This window comes from Microcaecilia unicolor, unplaced genomic scaffold (assembly GCF_901765095.1).
Source record: "Microcaecilia unicolor unplaced genomic scaffold, aMicUni1.1, whole genome shotgun sequence".
In the NCBI taxonomy this organism is placed as follows: Eukaryota; Metazoa; Chordata; class Amphibia; order Gymnophiona; family Siphonopidae; genus Microcaecilia; species Microcaecilia unicolor.
The window spans coordinates 40,733-60,789 of NW_021963452.1; the positions used below are offsets into that span (position 1 = coordinate 40,733).

The 20,057-nt window shown below is 41.2% G+C and overlaps 1 protein-coding gene across 2 annotated transcripts in view; it reads left to right on the plus strand.

Moving 5' to 3' along the window:
• LOC115459331 (FGFR1 oncogene partner 2 homolog) overlaps positions 1 to 20,057 on the plus strand; it is a 67,488-nt gene that overhangs the window by 23,787 nt on the left and 23,644 nt on the right. For both annotated transcript variants that reach the window (XM_030189173.1, XM_030189172.1), the window contains exon 4: positions 18,780 to 18,922. In XM_030189173.1, the coding sequence (XP_030045033.1) occupies positions 18,780 to 18,922 (143 nt within the window). The remainder of the gene's footprint in view (positions 1 to 18,779; positions 18,923 to 20,057) is intronic.

Sequence of the window (20,057 nt, forward strand, 5' to 3'; positions counted from 1 at the left end):
AAGACTCCTGAAGAAATTGCAGAGTCATGGAATCGGAGGTAGGGTATTATTATGGATTAAGAACTGGTTGAAAGATAGGAAGCAGAGAGTAGGATTGCGTGGCCAGTATTCTCAGTGGAGGAGGGTAGTTAGTGGGGTCCCGCAGGGGTCTGTGCTGGGTCCGTTGCTTTTTAATGTATTTATAAATGACCTAGAGATGGGAATAACTAGTGAGGTAATTAAATTCGCCGATGACACAAAATTATTCAGGGTCGTCAAGTCGCAGGAGGAATGTGAACGATTACAGGAGGACCTTGCGAGACTGGGAGAATGGGCGTGCAAGTGGCAGATGAAGTTCAATGTTGACAAGTGCAAAGTGATGCATGTGGGTAAGAGGAACCCGAATTATAGCTACGTCTTGCAAGGTTCCGCGTTAGGAGTTACGGATCAAGAAAGGGATCTGGGTGTCGTCGTCGATGATACGCTGAAACCTTCTGCTCAGTGTGCTGCTGCGGCTAGGAAAGCGAATAGAATGTTGGGTGTTATTAAGAAGGGTATGGAGTCCAGGTGTGCGGATGTTATAATGCCGTTGTATCGCTCCATGGTGCGACCGCACCTGGAGTATTGTGTTCAGTACTGGTCTCCGTATCTCAAAAAAGATATAGTAGAATTGGAAAAGGTACAGCGAAGGGCGACGAAAATGATAGTGGGGATGGGACGACTTTCCTATGAAGAGAGGCTGAGAAGGCTAGGGCTTTTCAGCTTGGAGAAGAGACGGCTGAGGGGAGATATGATAGAAGTGTATAAAATAATGAGTGGAATGGATCGGGTGGATGTGAAGCGACTGTTCACGCTATCCAAAAATACTAGGACTAGAGGGCATGAGTTGAAGCTACAGTGTGGTAAATTTAAAACGAATCGGAGAAAATTTTTCTTCACCCAACGTGTAATTAGACTCTGGAATTCATTGCCGGAGAACGTGGTACGGGCGGTTAGCTTGACGGAGTTTAAAAAGGGGTTAGATAGATTCCTAAAGGACAAGTCCATAGACCGCTATTAAATGGACTGGAAAAATTCCTCATTTTTAGGTATAACTTGTCTGGAATGTTTTTACGTTTGGGGAGCGTGCCAGGTGCCCTTGACCTGGATTGGCCACTGTCGGTGACAGGATGCTGGGCTAGATGGACCTTTGGTCTTTCCCAGTATGGCACTACTTATGTACTTATGTACTACAATCTCTTTTGCAACCTCACTATCAGGATACTCTAACTTCCCTGTTATGGTGATATCTTTGAAAGATACCTTATCCCGAACCATGCTCTTTTGAGCGACTGTCGGCCTTCCCCCCATTTCTAGTTTAAAAGCTGCTCTATCTCCTTCTTAAACGCCGATGCCAGCAGCCTGGTCCCACTCTGGTTAAGGTGGAGCCCATCCTTTCGGAATAGGCTCCCCCTTCCCCAGAATGTTGCCCAGTTCCTAACAAATCTAAAGCCCTCCTCCCTGCACCATCGTCTCATCCACGCATTGAGACTCTGGAGCTCTGCCTGTCTCTTGGGCCCTGCGCGTGGCACAGGTAGCATTTCAGAAAATGCTACCCTGGAGGATCTGGATTTCAGCTTTCTACCTAAGAGCCTAAATTTTGCTTCCAGAACCTCTCTCCCACATTTTCCTATGTCATTAGTACCCACATGTACCAAGACAGCCGTCTCCTCCCCAGCACTATATAAAATCCTATCTAGGTGACGCGTGAGGTCCGCCACCTTCGCACCAGGCAGGCAAGTCACCAGGCGATCCTCACGTCCACCAGCCACCCAGCTATCTATATGCCTAATGATCGAATCACCCAGTACAACAGCTGTCCTAACCTTTCCCTCCCGGGCAACATTTGGAGATATATCCTCGGTGCGAAAGGATAATACATCCCCTGGTGGGCAGGTCCTGGCTACAGGAGTACTTCCTACTTCACTAGGGTGATGCTCTCCTTCTAGGAGACCTCCCTCCTCCAAGGTAGCACAGGGGCTACCTGACTGGAGGTGGGACTTCTCTACAACATCCCTGTAGGTCTCCTCTATGTACCTCTCTGTCTCCCTCAGCTCCATCAAGTCTGCTACTCTAGCCTCAAGAGAACGGACACGTTCTCTGAGAGCTAGGAGCTCTTTGCATCGGGCACACACATATGACACCTCACCAATTGGGAGATAATCATACATGTGACACCCAATGCAAAAGACTGGATAGCACCCCTCTCGCTGCTGGACTGCTGACTCCATCTTAGTGTTTTTTTTTTTGAGTTTTTCCGTAATTTAAAACTTGCTAAAGTATTAAGGATATCAGCCTATCACTAACTTACAGTTCCTCCTTTAAACCCCAATCTTCAAGTTCCGAAAGCACAAGCAAAATTTGTTCACTTACCAGAGAAATATCCTCTTCTCCCAGAACTTATTAGAAGGCACCTTGAGCAGAGGCCCCGAGTGGATCGGAACGGACCTGGGAGTCACTCCGGCGAAGGCTCCGAGGATATGCAGATGAGCTGCAAGTCCTCCACGGCACCTGAGAAGGCAACCGGTGGGAGAGCTGGGCACCTCTCAACCAAGAAAAGGCTTACCAGGGGTTAGGCCGAAGCCAGCATTCCTCCCCCTGAGGGTCACCTGATCCTGGCTAAGAAGTACCTGGTAGCTCCCTTTTTATGACGCTGCCTGTTCGCAGCGTGGAGCATTACTGGGTATCTTTTGTGGGCTATCATTTTCTCATGACATTTTTTTAAATGCGTTTCTTGTAACATAATTACATCACCTCTCATTTTTAACAGTTCTGTAAACATACGCTTACGCTTAATTGGCGAGTTGAGGCCCTTAACATTCCATGTCACACAATGAAACATATATTGCTTTCCCCTATGATCTAGCCTAGTCAGCAACCACCAGATACTCCCATCTTGCCCCCCTCCCTTCCCTCCCCCCCTTCCCCCCCTTTCACACAAAAGACATGTCCCATTCACCTCTGGATACATGCCTCTAGCTGAGAGGAGCAACGTCATCTCCCGTCTCTCAGCTCGCTCTAGTGACTTCTCCTTCCCCTCCTATTGATATAGTTCTTTGCCAACTTGTTCCAGTGATCAGTCATATGACTCCTCTCCAGTCAGTCTATTGTCCATATCATTTTCCCGTTTGTGAATGTGCTTGCTTGCCCGATATTTGTCGTCGGAGGCGTCCCCGGCCTTGCGATACCCTTTGCCATTTGGGTTTTGGGGGGCAGACTCCCGTTCCTTGCTCATCTTGTGGAGTATCTTCTGTAGTCTCCCTTCGCTTCAGATATTCCTGCGCTTCTTCTATTGACGCCACTCTCCTTTGCTTTCCCTCTTGAAAAAAGGTTAGGGCAAATGGGTACTGCCATTTATATGACACTCCTTCCTCTCTCAACTGCGCTGTCAACGGACGGAGTTCTCCCCTTCGTTTAAGGGTCAAAGCTGATAAGTCCTGGTATAATTCAATCGGGTAGCTCTCCCAAGTTATAGGGGCTGCCCCTCTTGCCTTCTTCATCACTGCTTCTTTCACTGTGAATTTTGTAAAACACGCCACTATGTCCTTCGGCTGATTCTGTTTCCGCATACCCAGTGCCCTATGGGCACGTTCAATGCTGATTGTTGTTTTATCATAGCATTCAGACTCATTAGATAATAATTGCGCTGCAATGGATCTCACCACCTCTTCACAATTGTTAAATTCAGGCGTTTCAGGTACCCCCTGAATTCTTATATTGGAGCGTCTGCTCCTATTCTCTAAGTCCTCAACTTTGTCTAGGAGGTATCTGGCTTCACTTTTCCTCTCCTCCAGTTGTTGCTCCATAGCTTTCATCGCCTCTCCCTGCTCCTCTTGATCATTTTCTATCTCCAGGACTCGATTTCCTAGCTCAGTTATTTCACCTCGCAGCTCCGCGCTCAACTGGGCAAAGTCCCTTCGCACTTCTTTGAGGTCCGTTTTAATCTCTTGAAACCATGAGCAGAGCTTCTCCCAAATCTCTGGTTCTACCTCCATTCTTTCATTTGAGGGCTCATCGCGTGCTCGCTCTGCATTTTCATGATCCCCTCTCGTGCTATGGGCGCCATTTTGTTCCGTTCTCCCTTTCTGTTGTTTATATGAGAACGCTGCTAGATCCGGCAATTTTGCCTTCGCTTGCGACATCATTTGGATTCGTTCTTTTTCCCCAGTCAGTCGCTATGCTTTTCAGCCGATTTGCGGGGTAAGGATCGCTACTTAAATGCTTTTTTTAATGCTGATCAGCGGGAGCTTCGTTTTCACTGCTCCATTCTGTAGCGTGACGTCACTTCCTCCACCCTTTCTTGGTTTTTAATGCATTTCATTCTGAATCTAAATGCTGCACTGACTGATCATTGTTGTATTGCTTATAGCAAGACAAGGAGGCAGGATTCAGAGATGATAGGGTAAAGACTGTCTATATAGAACAGTTTGCAGAATTGGAACCAGGAGGGTTCACCCTCATTCCAGCAGATTAAACAGAGATGGGCCTGTTCAATTATTGTTCCAGTATTTTCAAATTTGGCATTATTTCTCTTCTCTGGTAAAAGGCACATAGGTGAGGCTTGGTTTCACTTTGCTAGATAATTTGTTCATGAAAGTGCCATCCAAGTTTATTAAGTTGACAGTATGGTATAAATTAGAATTGGAACAATGGATCACACCTTATTTGAGTGGACTAGTGAAGTTCTGGGAAACACAGTTGTGGAAGGTAGCATCTACTGAAATTGCTGATTCTTTTTGATGTACAGTTCTCCCCAGAAAGAGATCAGATATAAAGTATGCAGTGAGAATGAGGCCAAATTTCATTTTGGTTATGTCAAGGTATACTATACACTGCCTTCGTGAATCTTTTCATAAAGGTGGTTAATAAATCCTAATATTTATTAAATAGATCCCCCAAAAGTGGACATAACTGTATTCTTCTAAAAACACGCACAAATATGTGCTTGTTGAACTTGCTGTAACTAATCTCAGGCAGGACCTGAGGGAAATGGCATGCTAAGGGAGGAGGGATAGAGCTCCACTCCCCATACAGTGATATAATTGGATGCTTCCTGAATAGCTTAAAGAAATGGCATGCAGCAATTGGAGTGCTGCCAAAGGGCTATTCCCCTTTGTTAGCCCTTCTGGAACAGAGTCTCTGAGTTTTCTGTGTTGTAAACCTAAGGTTGTATGTACTTGGCAGCCTAGTGTTTTTGTTTTGTTTTTTTTCTTGCTTTGAAGGAATGTTTGTGGATGAGATTGGGTTTTTCCCCCATCCCAATTCAACTTGTACTAACCACCTTGCATGGTTTTGTTTTTCCTAGTTTAGAGGGCTTTTAAGCGGAGAGGTTAATTTTAGAACATCAGCTTTTTCTGAGATGGCTGCCTGTTTCAGCCTGAATGCTTATATATCATCAGGGTTTGTAATTTGATATGGAGCAGAAGCCCTTGGGTAGCGAAGAGGTTGGTTTTTTTTTTTGTTGTTGTATATATCCAACATAATACATTAGCCCTCTAATTGTATAAATGTGCATACAGTGAAAGAATACCACTTATGTATGTAACTTTACTGGCCCATGGTTGGCACTTTAAAGTGTGCGCGTAAATTGTCTAGTGCGTAACTGCATAGGGGCATTCACATGGGAGGGCATGGGCAAGTCATGGGTTGTTTCAACTATTCTAGTACACACTTTGAGTTGTGTACAGGGTGCCACATTTAGAAGCACACATTTACACCTACTATGGGCATGGTGTAAGTGGTTATGCTAGTATTCAATTATGCGCTAAATTGCTGCTATAGAATTTGCCCTTAACACACAAAATTTTGGCGCCTCACATTAGATTGCCTTTCTTGCATGGACCCTTAAATTACAGAAAAAGTGGAATAAGCAATATGCTGTGAAAGCCAGAAGAATAACTATAAGATGTGTCTGAATCCACATAGATTTGAAGCCATTTGGTTTGGTTTGCCGTTTGGTTCCCCACCTTACTTTCAACCTCTTCTTTATGGAGTCTGTTCCCATTAATCCATTTGGTCACTTGGTATCTTTCTAGATGCTGATCTGTCTCTTTCCTTTCACATTTCTTTGGTTGGTGAGAAATCCTTTTTTGCCTTGAAGATTAGCTAATTCAGACCATACTTTTGTTCCAAAGCTTTGGTTACATTACTTCATGCTCAAGACTATTGTAATTCTTTTCTCATTGGTCTCCCTGCCTATCTACTTTTTTTTTCAGTTGATCCAAAATAATGGCTGTGAAGATGCTTTCTAATGCAAAATGTTCTGACCATGTTTCTACATATCTCTTTGAATAACATTGTCTTCCCATTCTCTACATAATAGGTATAAAATCCTTCTTTTGACTCATCTCTGTTCTTCCAGTTTACCTCTCAGCTGCTTTGAATATCTTATCAACCTGCCCATACACTTATTTATTTATTTGTTACATTTGTACCCTACATTTTCACACCTATTTGTAGGCTCAATGTGGCTTCGCCAGTCGGTTGATAACAAATACAAGGTTATGTTGTGATCGAATGAGGTAGGTGTATATCAGGCACCATGAGGGTCGAAGGGAATGAGGATTGTATATTGTCCAGTATGATCATTGGTTATGCTGTGTTTCTGGGAGTGGGGATTTACGTTGGATCGGTGGGGTAAGCCTTTTTGAAGAGGGTGGTTTTTAGTGATTTCCTGAAGTTTAGGTGGTCATGGATTATTTTCACAACTTTTGGGAGTCCATTCCATAGTTGTGCGCTTATGTAGGAGAAGCTGGATGCGTAAGTTGTTTTGTATTTAAGTCCTTTGCAATTTGGGTAATGTAAGTTTAAGTGTGATCATGATGATCCGATTCTGTTTCTGGTTGGTAGATCTATGAGGTCTGTCATGTATCCTGGGACTACGCCGTAGATAATTTTGTGGACAAAGGTGCAAATTTTGAAGATGATTCGTTGTTTGGGCACCAATGCAGCTTTTCTCGGAGGGGTTTAGCACTTTCGAAGTGTGTTTTACCAAATATCAGCCTGGCAGCTGTGTTTTGGGCGGTGGAGTTTTTTTGCGAGTTGCTCTTTACATCCCGCATAGATTCCGTTGCAGTAATCTGCGTGGCACATTGATTGTATTAGGTTTCGAAAAATTTCCCTCGGTTTTATTCGTTTGTTTCCACGTTGAATAGAACATTTTCTTTATTATGGAGTTTACTTGGCTCTCAAGGGTAAGGTTGTGGTCGATTTATGTCTCAGAGTATTTTTAGGCTGTCTGAGGTAGGGAGGGTGTGTTCTGGGGTGTTTATGGTTGCGGGTTTGTACTTGTTATGTTGAGATGAGAGGATGAGGCAGTGTGTTTTTTCAGTGTTCAGTTTCATTTGGAATGAATTTGCCCAGGAGTCCATGATGTTCAGGCCGTCATTGATTTCATTGGTTATTTCTGTCAAGTCATGACTGAAGGGAATGTAGATTGTGACGTCATCTGCATATATGAACGGGTTGAGGCCTCGGTTGGATAGGGACTTTGCCAGTGGAATCCTCATCATGTTGAAGATTATTGGTGATAATGGTGATGGGGTACTCCACAGGTAGCTTTCCACGGTGGTGATATATTTGAGTTTGATTTTACTTGGTAAGTTCTGGTGGTTAGAAAACCCTTTATCCAGTTAAGTACATTTCCATCAATCCCGAAGTGGCCAAGGAGTCTTAGTAGTATATTGTGGTTGACCATGTCTAATGCGCTTGACATGTTGAATTGGAGGAGAAGTATACTTTTACCTGTGGCTGTTTCTTGCTTGAATTTGGCCAGGAGAGTGACTAGGACAGTTTCAGTACTATGGTGGGGGCGAAATCCTGACTGTGCTGTTTGGTCACCAAGCTCTCCATCAGTTTGACTGCTAGTGGGATAGGTGCAACTGGACGGTAGTTGGTTAGATCGTTTGTGTTTTTCTTGGTGTCTTTAGGTATTGGGGTGAGTTGGATGTTACCATATTCCTCGGGGAAGAGACCTTGTTGTAGCATGAAGTTTAGGTGGGATGTGAGGTCTACTATGAAGCGGTCGGGGGCGGATTTGAGTAGATGACTGGGACATATATCCAGTTTGCAGTGGGTGTTGCAAACCTATCGCTTTTGTAACTGATTCGGTGGTGAGGAGAGTAAATGTTGACCTGATACGGTCAGCTTGGCATCCACCAGGGATTAGGTCCAGTTCGTTGAAGAATTTTTCGATGTCGGTGTTGTGCTGAGGAAGTGTGCTGCATAATTTTATTTTTTTCTTTTCGTTAAAGTAATTAGTGAGTTTGTCTGCGGGTGGGATGTCTGTGTTGGTTGTGGTGATAGGGGTGGTGTCTAATAACTTATTTATGAGTTGAAATAGTTTCTTCAGATCTTTGTAATCCGGTCCTGTTTTAGTTTTGTAATAGGACCTTTTGGTTTGTCTTATTGCATATTTGTATTTTCTGTGTTTGTTTCCATGCATTGAGTGTGTGTTCATCTTTTTTTTTTTTTTTTTTTTTTCCATGCTCGTTCAAATTTCCTGGATTGTGTTGATTTTTTTTTTAAAATTCATCATTGAACCATGGTATTGAGTTTTGTCGTCTTGATATTCTTGTCTTTAAGGGTGCTATTTTGTTTAGTACGGTTCTGCATCTATCCTCCCAATGATTGAGGTAGTGTATGGATGGAGTCTGTTCATGTTTTCCATTCGTGGTCATATATCAGTTGCCAGAATACTTGTGAATCAATTTGCCCTCTCGTGGTGTAAGTTGTGTGTGCTGGTGAATGGTTTAGTCCCTTCTTCCGCCAGTTTAGGGATAGGTTCAATTTGTAGTGGTCGGTCCAAGGTGTTTCTGTCCATTTGATGTCTGTTATTAACAGGTTATGGTCTGTGGACAGTTTGTGTGATAAGAGGTCTAGTGTGTGTCCCTTGATGTGGGTAGCTTGCATGTGAGGCCATTTGAGATCCCAGGACTGTAGGAAGTCTTTACATTCACATGCGTTGGTGGAGTTGGGGTCTTCTAGGTGAAGGTTTATGTCGCCTAGTATTAATATATTGGAGTTATTTACGCAAGTGTTTGAGATGAAGTCCGTGAAAATAGGCTGGCTTTCGTTCCAGTTACCGGGTGGTCTGTAAAACAGGACACAGTTCAGATGATCGATCAGGGATTTGTTATGGATTCTGAATGATGCAATTTCTAGTTGGGGTGTTATGGATTCGGCGATGGTTTCGGTGGTGAATTGGGTTTGGTAGATTATTGCTATGCCTCCTCCTCTCTTTTCCGTTCTGGTCCAGTGAGTGATTTTGTAACCTGGGGGGCATAGTTCAAGGATTATCGGGTCCCTTTGATCGTGGATCCATGTTTCGTTGATGAGGCTAAGATCGAGGTTTTCTGAGCTGATCCAGTCTGATGTTGTTGTTGTTGTTGTTTTGTTAACTACGGACCTAGCGTTAATGTAGCCCACTTGGCTAGTTTGGTATGGGGCTGATATGTGGATTTTTGTTAGTTGTCGTTCCTTGGGTGGTGTGTGTTTGTTGTGATCTTTCCTTCCACTTTGTTGGTATTGTCCGTGTTTAGATAGTCTTCCTTTAATTTGATGGGTGTCAGTTTCGTGAAGTGTGGAGTGTTTGATCAGCCTTTGGTGATTTTTGTAGGATGGGTATGATACTACCCATCCCACTTACAGAAAATAATGTTAGGTGGATCAGTGAAAGGGAGTAGATTGTTAGGAGTGTTTTGATTGTATTTGTTTTGTTGTCAATTCAAGTTCCAGTTTGCATGCTGTTCCCTCTGTTTTTCATCTTTTTGCCTTGATTCCACAAATTACCGCTTTATGCTGTATTTCCCTCTCTTTGGACTGCACTGTCACCTGACCATTTAATGTCTTCTCTCACTAAATTTGCTCTCGAGACTTGGCTTTTTACCCAGGTCTTTCCTAATTTTATCTCATGACTGTCTGCCATAATTCCTTTCTTCTCAGTACCCTCCCCCCCTTGTCTTCAATTTTAGTAACAATTGCATTCTCAGGGGACAAGCGTGACAACATTCCTTACATGTGGGTAACGTAATCTGATGGAGCCCCGGTGTGGATGCTGCCTATAGTAATATCTCTTTCAGAGGCTTTTGGCAGTGACCCACCATGCACGTGTGAGTGCCTTCCCACCAAATGTGCGACTCAGGACCATCTGTCACGGTTTCCCGCGAAGCAGTATCATGTTGCTGGTCTCTCTTCAGCGCTTCTGAGAATTTTTTTGTTGTTTATGATGCCTTCCCACAGGGTTTTTTCCTTTTTGTTTTCCTTGTTGTACCCCTCCCCCCTCCCCTTTACCCCTTTAGTTTAATTCTAGCCGTTTCGGGCAGTTTAAGTTTCTTTTATTTTTTTTGCCTCCAAAGGCCCTCTTAGGCTTCAGCATAGGCTAGGTAACATCATTCATTTTGACTGCAGGTGAGCTCCTACACCCTCACCATTGAGCCGTTTGATTTTTGCAATTGGCAGTTTTCCCCTTCATGTCCAAAAAAAAAAGTTCCCAGTGGTGTTAAGCATTGTGCCCAGTGCATCAGGGTCATCTCTAGGAATGGTCTCCATAGTTGGTACCTGGGACCATGAGGCCTCTGTGTTCTTTGCTTGCATATGCAGAAAAACCCCAGAAAGCTTGAGAGGCCCAGCATGAGAAACCTTAGCACTAAGTCCGATCTGTCAACATTGATGTTGGCATTGGAAGCATCCATCCTGACGGTTGCTAGAGCTGTGTCAGACACAGGGAGTGCACCCCCATTGAGGAGGTCTTCGCCTGCCTTGACATTGAACGCTAAGGCCATGCCCAGGGACTGGTCATCATCAGACTAGACATCTAGGAGGCGTGTGGATTTGACGTTAGCTTTGGCACCAAGGAATCCCAATGCCAAGCATCAAGCAAAGGCAAAGAAGAATTGTCATTGGTCCCCCTCAAGGGGGGATTTTATTACATTCAACCAACATATATATTTAAACGCTTTATAGCTGTCATCTTCTGCAGTCCAGCACAGAATAATAATTTTAGTGTACAGGGGGGTCTGTGAGCATTAAAGAATACGGTCTGTAGCAGAGAATCCAGCATGAACAACTGGAATTATTTATGCACATTCATGAATCACTCATTCATAATATGCTTAATGTGATGTGCATCATGCTATTACAGTAGCAGGGAAGATGTGAATAAGAGGTTACTGCTCTTCTCCATTGACCATTCACCTGCAGCATATCTGGTAAAGGAGAGAGGCTTTAGGCTGCATTTGCTGAGGCAATGCTAGCATGACTGACAGAAACAGGTATCAGTGGGTACAGTACTTGTATCAGTGGTACAGTACTTGTCAGGGTCAGATCCTATCAGACAGGCAACAATCCATAATGTTTGGCAGCAACGCATCACCACCATGGACACTGACCTGCGGGGTACCACAAGGATCGATACTGTCACCTATTCTGTTCAATATCTACCTCAAGCCACTAGCTGAGCTGATTCAGTCAGTGGACACTCAGTTCTACATCTGTGCGGATGATGTGCAGCTACTCATACCCATTGAACCTGACTTACCTACAGCCTTGAATAAACTGATTACTTGTCTAACATCAATTCAAGAATAGGCTTAACACAACAAACTTTGCCTGAACCCAAGTAAAACCGAGCTTCTCTGGGTCCCTAACATAAGTGGATAAATACCTGACATCAAAATCCCTTTTGGGAAGTATGAACTCCCCCTCAAATCACAAGTCAGGAACCTTGGAATACAGTTAGATTCAACACTTACTCCAATTCCCCAAATCCAAACAACCTTCAAGAGCTGCTTCTACTATTTGTGACAGCTACGCTGCCTCTCTCCTTACATCCAATAAGGTAAATCTTATCCCAGTTGTGCATGCCATGGTAACATCAAGACTGGATTACTGCAATGCACTACACAATGGTCTGACTACAAAGGGCCTGCACCAGCTCCAGTTAGTTCAGAATGCAGCAGAACTCATAGAAGGTTGCAAGTGACATGACAACATCACACCATTTTTGCAAAAACTTAATTGGCTACCAGTACAATACAGGGCTCAATTTAAAACTCTGATCTTCAAGGCCCTGAAAGGAAATGGCCCTGAGTATCTGAAGAATAGGATGATCCTTCACACACCGCCAAGGACACTAAGGTCCTCCCAAGGACTTTCACTAACTACACCCTCTCCAAAAGACATTACACAATGTGATACCCGCAAGCGAGCCTTCTCCGGAGTAGCTCCCACACTCTGGAATACATTGCCTGAAAGATTCCACTTAACACAAGACTATCTCTACTTCAGGAAGCAGGTGAAAGCTTGGCTATTCAACCAAGCCTTTAATGGAAGAAGTAACTAACTTGTTAGTCTCACTCTCACACACACAAGGATTGACTTGGGCTGCACATACTGCAGCGGGACATGTTTATCCACTCCTAGCCTAACTGAGATAATATTTAACCATCTCTCTGACCTCATGTGCAACTTTCTTCAAATCAGTCACCTTACTTTCTAATTCTTCCTACTTTCTTACTCATCTATATGTTACAACTTTGCCTTACCCTTCACTATTATAATTGGTACAATTATAATGTTCTATTACGTATTGTGTTGTCATTGCAAGTAGTATACCATGCCATATTTTGTATTGTTACTTGAATATTTTTACTGCTGTAATTACCTATTGCATGTTTGATCTATTCTTACTGTACACCGCCTTGAGTGAATTCCTTCAAAAAAGCGGTAAATAAATTCAAATAAATTAAATGGGAGAGAGGCTAAAAGTGCAGTTGATAGGGGTGGGTGGGCAGTGTACCTACCTACCCCCTAGAGGCTGCAAGCCTCTCTCCATTGCCCACTGCATTCCTGTCTGTGCCTCAGAGACATGAGTAGCCTTCTGGAGGTCTCCTGGGGGGTTGGACCCTCAAGTAAATCTTTACTCCCCCAGGCAAGAAAAAACTCTGGCTACTAAATAAGTATTAGATTCAATAAATGTTTATTCAGAGAAGTCAATATAAAGAAGCTAATAAGCAATTATTTAGATCTTAAAGAAAATAAAATCCCCAATAGAATATAATATGTAGCAAATAGAGTTTTCCCTGGGAGCTGTCAATATGTCCACCTACTAGTGTAGACGCACTGAGGCCCCCTATCCTTAGTTCTATTTCCTCTTATATATATTTTCTTTCCTTCTTCATTTTCTTAATTACCCTTCCTACTTAATGAATATTCATATTTCCAGAACATTCTATTCCTTTTGTGGTAAAATCCTGTTCCAGCACATTCTATCATATTCCAACTTCTATTATTTATTTGACAGTTTAAAACCTGTCATATAAAACATACATTTTCATTTGATATGGGTTGACCTATGTCCTTGGTATGCATAGTCATCATATTAGCCCCCTTCACCCTCTTGCTGAGCCTACAGTTTTACCCACACCCACTTCTCCTTCTGATTGTTTATCTGGATACAGCAGGCGTCCTTAGTCATAGGAGTCTGTGTCTCTTAGTTGCTGACCAGGTAACTAAGTTAGCACAGGCCAAATGTCAAACCACAAATTTCTACAGCCTTAGAAAGTTAGTTACCAGAAAAAATACAGTTGTGTAGCTGTCTTGCTTTTCCAGATCTGCTCCCAACTCAAGAAAAGCAAAATTGCAATATTAAAATAAAAACTAGAATTATAAAGGGTTTGCGCCTTGCTATGGCCTCTGTGATATACATCACCTACCCCCAGCAGCTGCATGTTTTATCCCCTACCCGTTGCTCATCCACCTGCTTCCAGCACTAGAGCCTAAAGCAGTAGTCTTCACCAGTTTTTAAATTGGGGTGACTTGGCTTCCAAATGAGCTGAAGAACCGCCGAATAGAAACATAAAAAAATGTAGACAAAGACCATATGGCTTATCCAGTCTGCCTATCCATGCCGTCTTCTCTCCCTATCACTCCCTTACAATTACAATCTAGGTCTCAACTCTATAATTAGTTACACATTATATTACAAATTATTCACTAGTAACTGTTTTACATTTTAAAATATATTTCTTTATTAAATCAATACAATTTTCCTAAAATAAAATCCATTCCCTTAACCCATAGTTATTAACCAATCCATACACCAATACATTTAAAACCAAACAATTCTCCACATTACTCTTTCAATACACATTCAAATAGCATATATCTGGCAATCTTTTACATCAATGTGTGATCACAGCTCTTTAATCATGTGTTAATCCACTGCTCCAGAGTCTCCCACAAGATTTAGCCTTGCTTCAAATCAGACTCATTGAATCACCAACTTATAAAATAGTTCTGTCCTTTTTTTCAACCAACCATTGTAACGTTAGTGATAAATCTTGAATAACCATTGATGATATCAGTCAGCAACATCCAAAACTGTCCATTTTCACCATTAGCAGTGTCATGTGTTCCAGATATATATATTTTTTGAAATTGTGGTTACATTTGTATTAGAGTTTCAATCTCTCCAATTCTTATAGTATTCCACCATACGACCAGGACCCAACATGCTCATGTTTCGCTATAAAAGTGTCATCAGGGGTCTTGAATTTGGCTCATCCAGGTGGTGGGGTAGTTCTAGCTCACCACCGCATCACTGGTATTTGACTACCCCACCACCTGGATGGTTTTAAATGTATTGGTGTATGGATTGGTTAATAACTATGGGTTAAGGGAATGGATTTTATTTTAGGAAAATTGTATTGATTTAATAAAGAAATATATTTTAATATATCACTCCCTTTCGAGATCCTTGTCCCAAGCTCTCTTCAATTCAGATACTGCTCTCCACCACTTCACTGGGAGTCCATTCCACAAATTCTCCACCTTTTCCGTGAAGAAGTATTTCTTCAGGTTACTTCTGAGTCTATCCCCTTTCACCTTTTATCCTTTGCCCCCTCGTTCCAGAGGTTCCTTTCTCCTGTGCATTATGCCGCATAAATATTTAAATGTCCATATTGTGTTCTCCCCTCTCCCACCTTTCTTCAAAAGTAGTCTGTCGCCTCCTGACTTATAACTGCTCTTACTTTGTGTTTTAATTTATTGCCGTTTATATTCTGCTCTTATCTAGATCAGAGCACAATATACACACACACATAATAATACAAAAATTACATTAGACAAAAATATATACATATAAAAAAGTCAGAAAATCAATTCAGAGCCTGCATCAGCAAATGCTGTTTTAATATTTTCTTAAACAAAACCAAATTCTGTTTATCCTGAAATTGATTGTTTAATAAAGGTACTTTTATTACCAGATCTGAATTTTGAATAATAGTGTTGACTGAGATTTGATTTTAATTTAATTTGGTTCCCTTTGTACCTGGTGCATAGTAGTTTGTCTTTTAAGGGAGGGGCAGCTTCCTAGATATTTGGAAACTCCTGAAAAGCACACACTTTTGGAGTACTTCATGCCTAAAAGCTAAGCTTTTCAGAATTATTTTTTTAAATTATTTATAAAGGTCTTTATTTAGCATTGACAACATATAATAGCAGCCAACAGTCCAACATTGGTAATGCAGAACATAATACGTGGTTTACCTCGACCAGCTTTTCAGAATTTATATATTTTCAGATGTTTCTGTTTTGGATTGATTCATAGGTTCTAAACTACTTCTACCTTTTGTGTCCCTCTTTCTTAATATCTCCTTGATAATCTGCTGACTTAACCTCCATCTCTATTCTAAAGGGGGGAAAAAACTCCCGTTCCTTTCACTTGCAGAGGTTCTGGCCTCTATATAAGTTGCTATATTTATTGGACTTTATAGTCCCTTCCTGCACACCTCTTCCTACACCCGCCTACCCCTAAGCTAGCTTTCTCTATATACGAAAATCTAGAGACGATTATCTTCAATAAACTCTACATTGCTGCACAGTCTTGCTCATTCATATCCCTTACCATTGTTAATCATATCAACATGACTTTCATTCAGTGCAATGTATGTTGTGCCTTAGCCCTAAGGCCAGCCTTCTAGAACCTTAGAGCTTGCCCCATCTGTTTCAGCAAAAAAAACCCCATTAACTTTCCTTTTCACTAACTGTTAAATTTAGTACTAGGAATCCCTAACTTATTTTACCCTTTTTTAAAGTTGACCTAAATAACCTTAAAATCTTCCCCTAAGCCTAGTTTTTCAATTCAAGCTAGTGAAGTTTAACTTGTATTTTAATCCTGGCCTTAGATTAAAAGCTTAGAGAAACTTAGCTCTTATTTCCCATTCGTAATAACTAGCAATATAAATTACCAGTAATATTTATTTGTTGCAGCCCACTGCATCCAAATATATCTCGGGCATATTCATTAGTGATGTCCTGAAAGCTGACCAGTTTGGAGCTCTTCATGGCAGTTTGATACCCCCAGTTTAGATAATGCTAAAAAAAAAATGTATTTAGAAAAGAATTTGCGTAATGTAAACTTGTTTAACTTATTGCTAACTTTCCATGCATCTACATTATTAAGTACCTTTAAGGACTTTCATGTTAAATACATTTTTTTTCAGCCTACACCAAAATTAGTTTGAGGTGGATTACATAATAAGAAAACTAGAAGTGATCATAATACAGATGAATACAATTTGGATAATACAACAAAAAAATACAAATCTGTAAATAAATCAAAATAAAATTAAACCAATTATACAGAGCACAATTTCAACTGTTAGCACATATTTCTTAAACAATATGGAGGGACATTTTCGATATGACATCTAAAGCGATTGGGATGTATGGGGGAGGGGGCAGCATTCTTAGTAAACTGGCCACACCCAGTGGAGAAGTGGGGCACCCTAGAGAGTGTAAATAATTGCGTGTTCTCCCTACATGATTAATTACTCTGACCTCGTATCTTCTCAGACCGTTTTAAACAGTCTGAGTACTAACAAGCTCCATAATCAGAAGGACACACTGGGATATAAGAAGATAGTTTATTAGCATCTCACCAAAGGCAATACAGGCAATTAGGCATTCGTATCTGGAACATGGTGGAATAGCGCTTCGCGACACAGCAGGTGCAGTCTGTCTTCTCTCTTCTGCCTTCTACTCTGATACCCTAGCAGACCATCTTTTTATACCTTTCTTGTACCATTCATTCCTATGGACCCCCACTTTCTCACCAGCAGTCTTTGCCCATTATCGGGTGATGACAATGACTTCACATGTTTCCAAGCTCTAAGTATCAACAAATGATGTTCATGTCAACATCTGTTAATTAATGACTTCACATGTCATTTTGTTCCCTTCCGCCCCGCCCCCCCCTACTTGCACCTGACTCACTACTATCTTCCACTAGCCAAAACATCCTTGCTCATGACTTTCTTGCTAGCGCCAATCCAGCTGTTGTTTATAGAGCAGATTCCCCCTTCCCTCTGCTCTCAGTTGCTTACTTCAGCATTTGCTGCAGTGAAATGTATCTGTGTCAGAGGTGATCTTTGATTCTTAGAGGCCTAGCTCTTAGCTGTAAGCCTGAGCCATTGGCCTGTATTTCACTGAAAGCAAGTGACAGCATTTTCTACTGCAGTAGGCTTCACACATAAAAGGTCCCAGGTACACATCTCGCTGTTAACCCCTTATATTGTATGGTGAGCGGTGAGCCCTCCAAAAACCTACTGTACCCAGTACAATAGCCCTTATGTCTGTAGGTTTCTCTGTATATGTGAGTATAATCGGTTTTTGGTGGGTTTTGGAGGACTCACACTTTCCACCACAAGTGTAACAGTTAAGTAGGATATGGGCTTGGGTCTGCTGCTCTGCAGTGCACTTCCAGGCTACTTCAGGGACCTGCTTGCTTGCTGCTCTAATAGGATTGGCCATAACATCTGAAGCTGTCATAGAGGCTGGTATGCATTGTTTTTCACACCTTTGGGGGGTGGGAGGGGGTAAGTGACAACTTGGCGAGTAAAGAGGGGATCATGCCTTAATCCCTCCAATAGTCATTTGGTCACTTAGGGCACCTTTTTGTGACTTAGTCATGATTGAAACGGTTCTAGACCAAATTATCATAAATTTTTTAGCCCCGGATGTTTTTGCTTTGGTCCATTATGGCAGAAAAATGTACATGTTTTAGGAACGCCCAGATCACACCCCCAACACGCCCCCTTTTTGATTTGGATACACTGCATACGAACAGCATAGAAAACAGTCTTAAAAATAGGTTTCAAAAAATTGTGATTTGGATTTTTTGGACATTTTTCTATTTGAGCCCGATGGCTTTCTTAGAAAGGAAAAGGGGGTTGAGATTTGATATACCAACATTCTGTAGTTATCAAAACAGTTTACATATTGTATACTGGTACTTATTTTGTACCTGGGGCAATGGAGGGTTAAATGGCTTGCCCAGAGTCACAAGGAGCTACAGTGCAAATAGAACCCAGTTTCTCAAGCCACTGCACTAATCATTAGGCTACTCCTCCCTTACAGTGGTCCAGTTCACAGTAGCTCATTCTGATAAAAGGGGGTCTTTTACTAAAATTTAGCTCGTGTTATCTGCTGCAGGGCCCATTTTATTCCTTTGGGCCCTGCTGCAGATAACTTGAGCAAAGCTGAAGACCCCCATAGTGAGACTTCAGTGCTCTTCCAATTTTGACCTTGCACCCTAGTATTAGGAAATTGCAATTACTAACAAAAGCAGAAAGGAATTAATTTTTGAATCTTTGTGTATGTTTGATTTGGTGTGCACTTAAGTTTGAGGATTTAAGAATTCTAATGTTTTTGTTTCAAATGCATATTATATATACATAATGTAAAATATTTTCTAAAATTAGAATTGCGAGCATCTCTTGAAGAACATCAGTCTGCTTTGGAGCTCATAATGAGCAAATACAGAGAACAAATGTTCAGGTTGCTTATGGCTTCCAAAAAGGATGACCCAGGTATACTTATGAAGTTAAAGGATCAGCATTCCAAGGTAAATCATTTTTTTAGTCTTTAAAAATAAATAAATAAAGGTATCAGATTATTACTGTGTTGTGTTGAAGGCAGCAAATTAAATGATTATAGCTTATTTTAATAAAATGAACCGTATATAAATCACCATAAAAAGTAGAATTACAAAAATAACACATCTTAAGAATATAATATGCTTGTGTTTTTCCATTTATGCATGCTAGTATCCTGTTAATTGATAGAAATAAAATGCCAGACAATGGTATCAGAAGCTACCAAACAGTACCAAAAACTTAGTGTATTTCATGGTTTTGAAAAAGTAATTTTCAGAATATTTAAAAATATCCATTCTGCAGTAGCCTATAGTTTTTATGTTTTCTAAATCAATGGTAACTATTTTTTGCTAGTGCAGATACAGTGTGTCATAATGTATATAAGTAGAAGACTTCTAGTACAGGCCAAATTGTCCCTCACTTTACAGTAGCTTACTGGGAGGGTCTTTGACTCCTGCATGCTGGCCTGAAGGGAGTGCTGTAAGAGCACCTGGCTGGTACCCTGGTACCTGTCCTCAGCTGCAGGGATATCTCAATCCCTGTAAAAACAGTCCACTCATTGTGTTCATGAATAGTTAGTAATCTATTACTAACTGTGATCAAGCAAGTGTAGTTTATGTACCAATTCCAGTCTACTATGTTAATACAAGACAATATGTAATAAATTTAGATGTAGTGAAAGCATGGATAAAAGATCAGCCTGGCTTGGGCATTATAGTTGGGAAATGGCTCTGCCTTCAAGATGATCCAGCTATAAAAGAACTTTGTCCCAATGGATATAAACTCATTCACGTTACTAGAGAGAAAAAGAAAAGGGAGGATCGCTTTACTGTATAAATCTTTTTTTTTTTTTAATGTCAAATTCAGTCATTCTTTATTTCTCCTTTTCTTAAAATAATGGCATGTAAGATCCAGGATGATATATTACATGATGTTTTAGGAATTATTTTATTGTCCTCCAAATAAGTGGTCTCAGGTGCAGCAAGATATGGATTTTATTGCTAAAATATATGTGGAATGTAACAAGATACTTTTATTTGGAGATGTGAATTTGCATTTAGATGACATGGAGTGGAAGGTTAAAGAACAATTTGATTTTTTAAA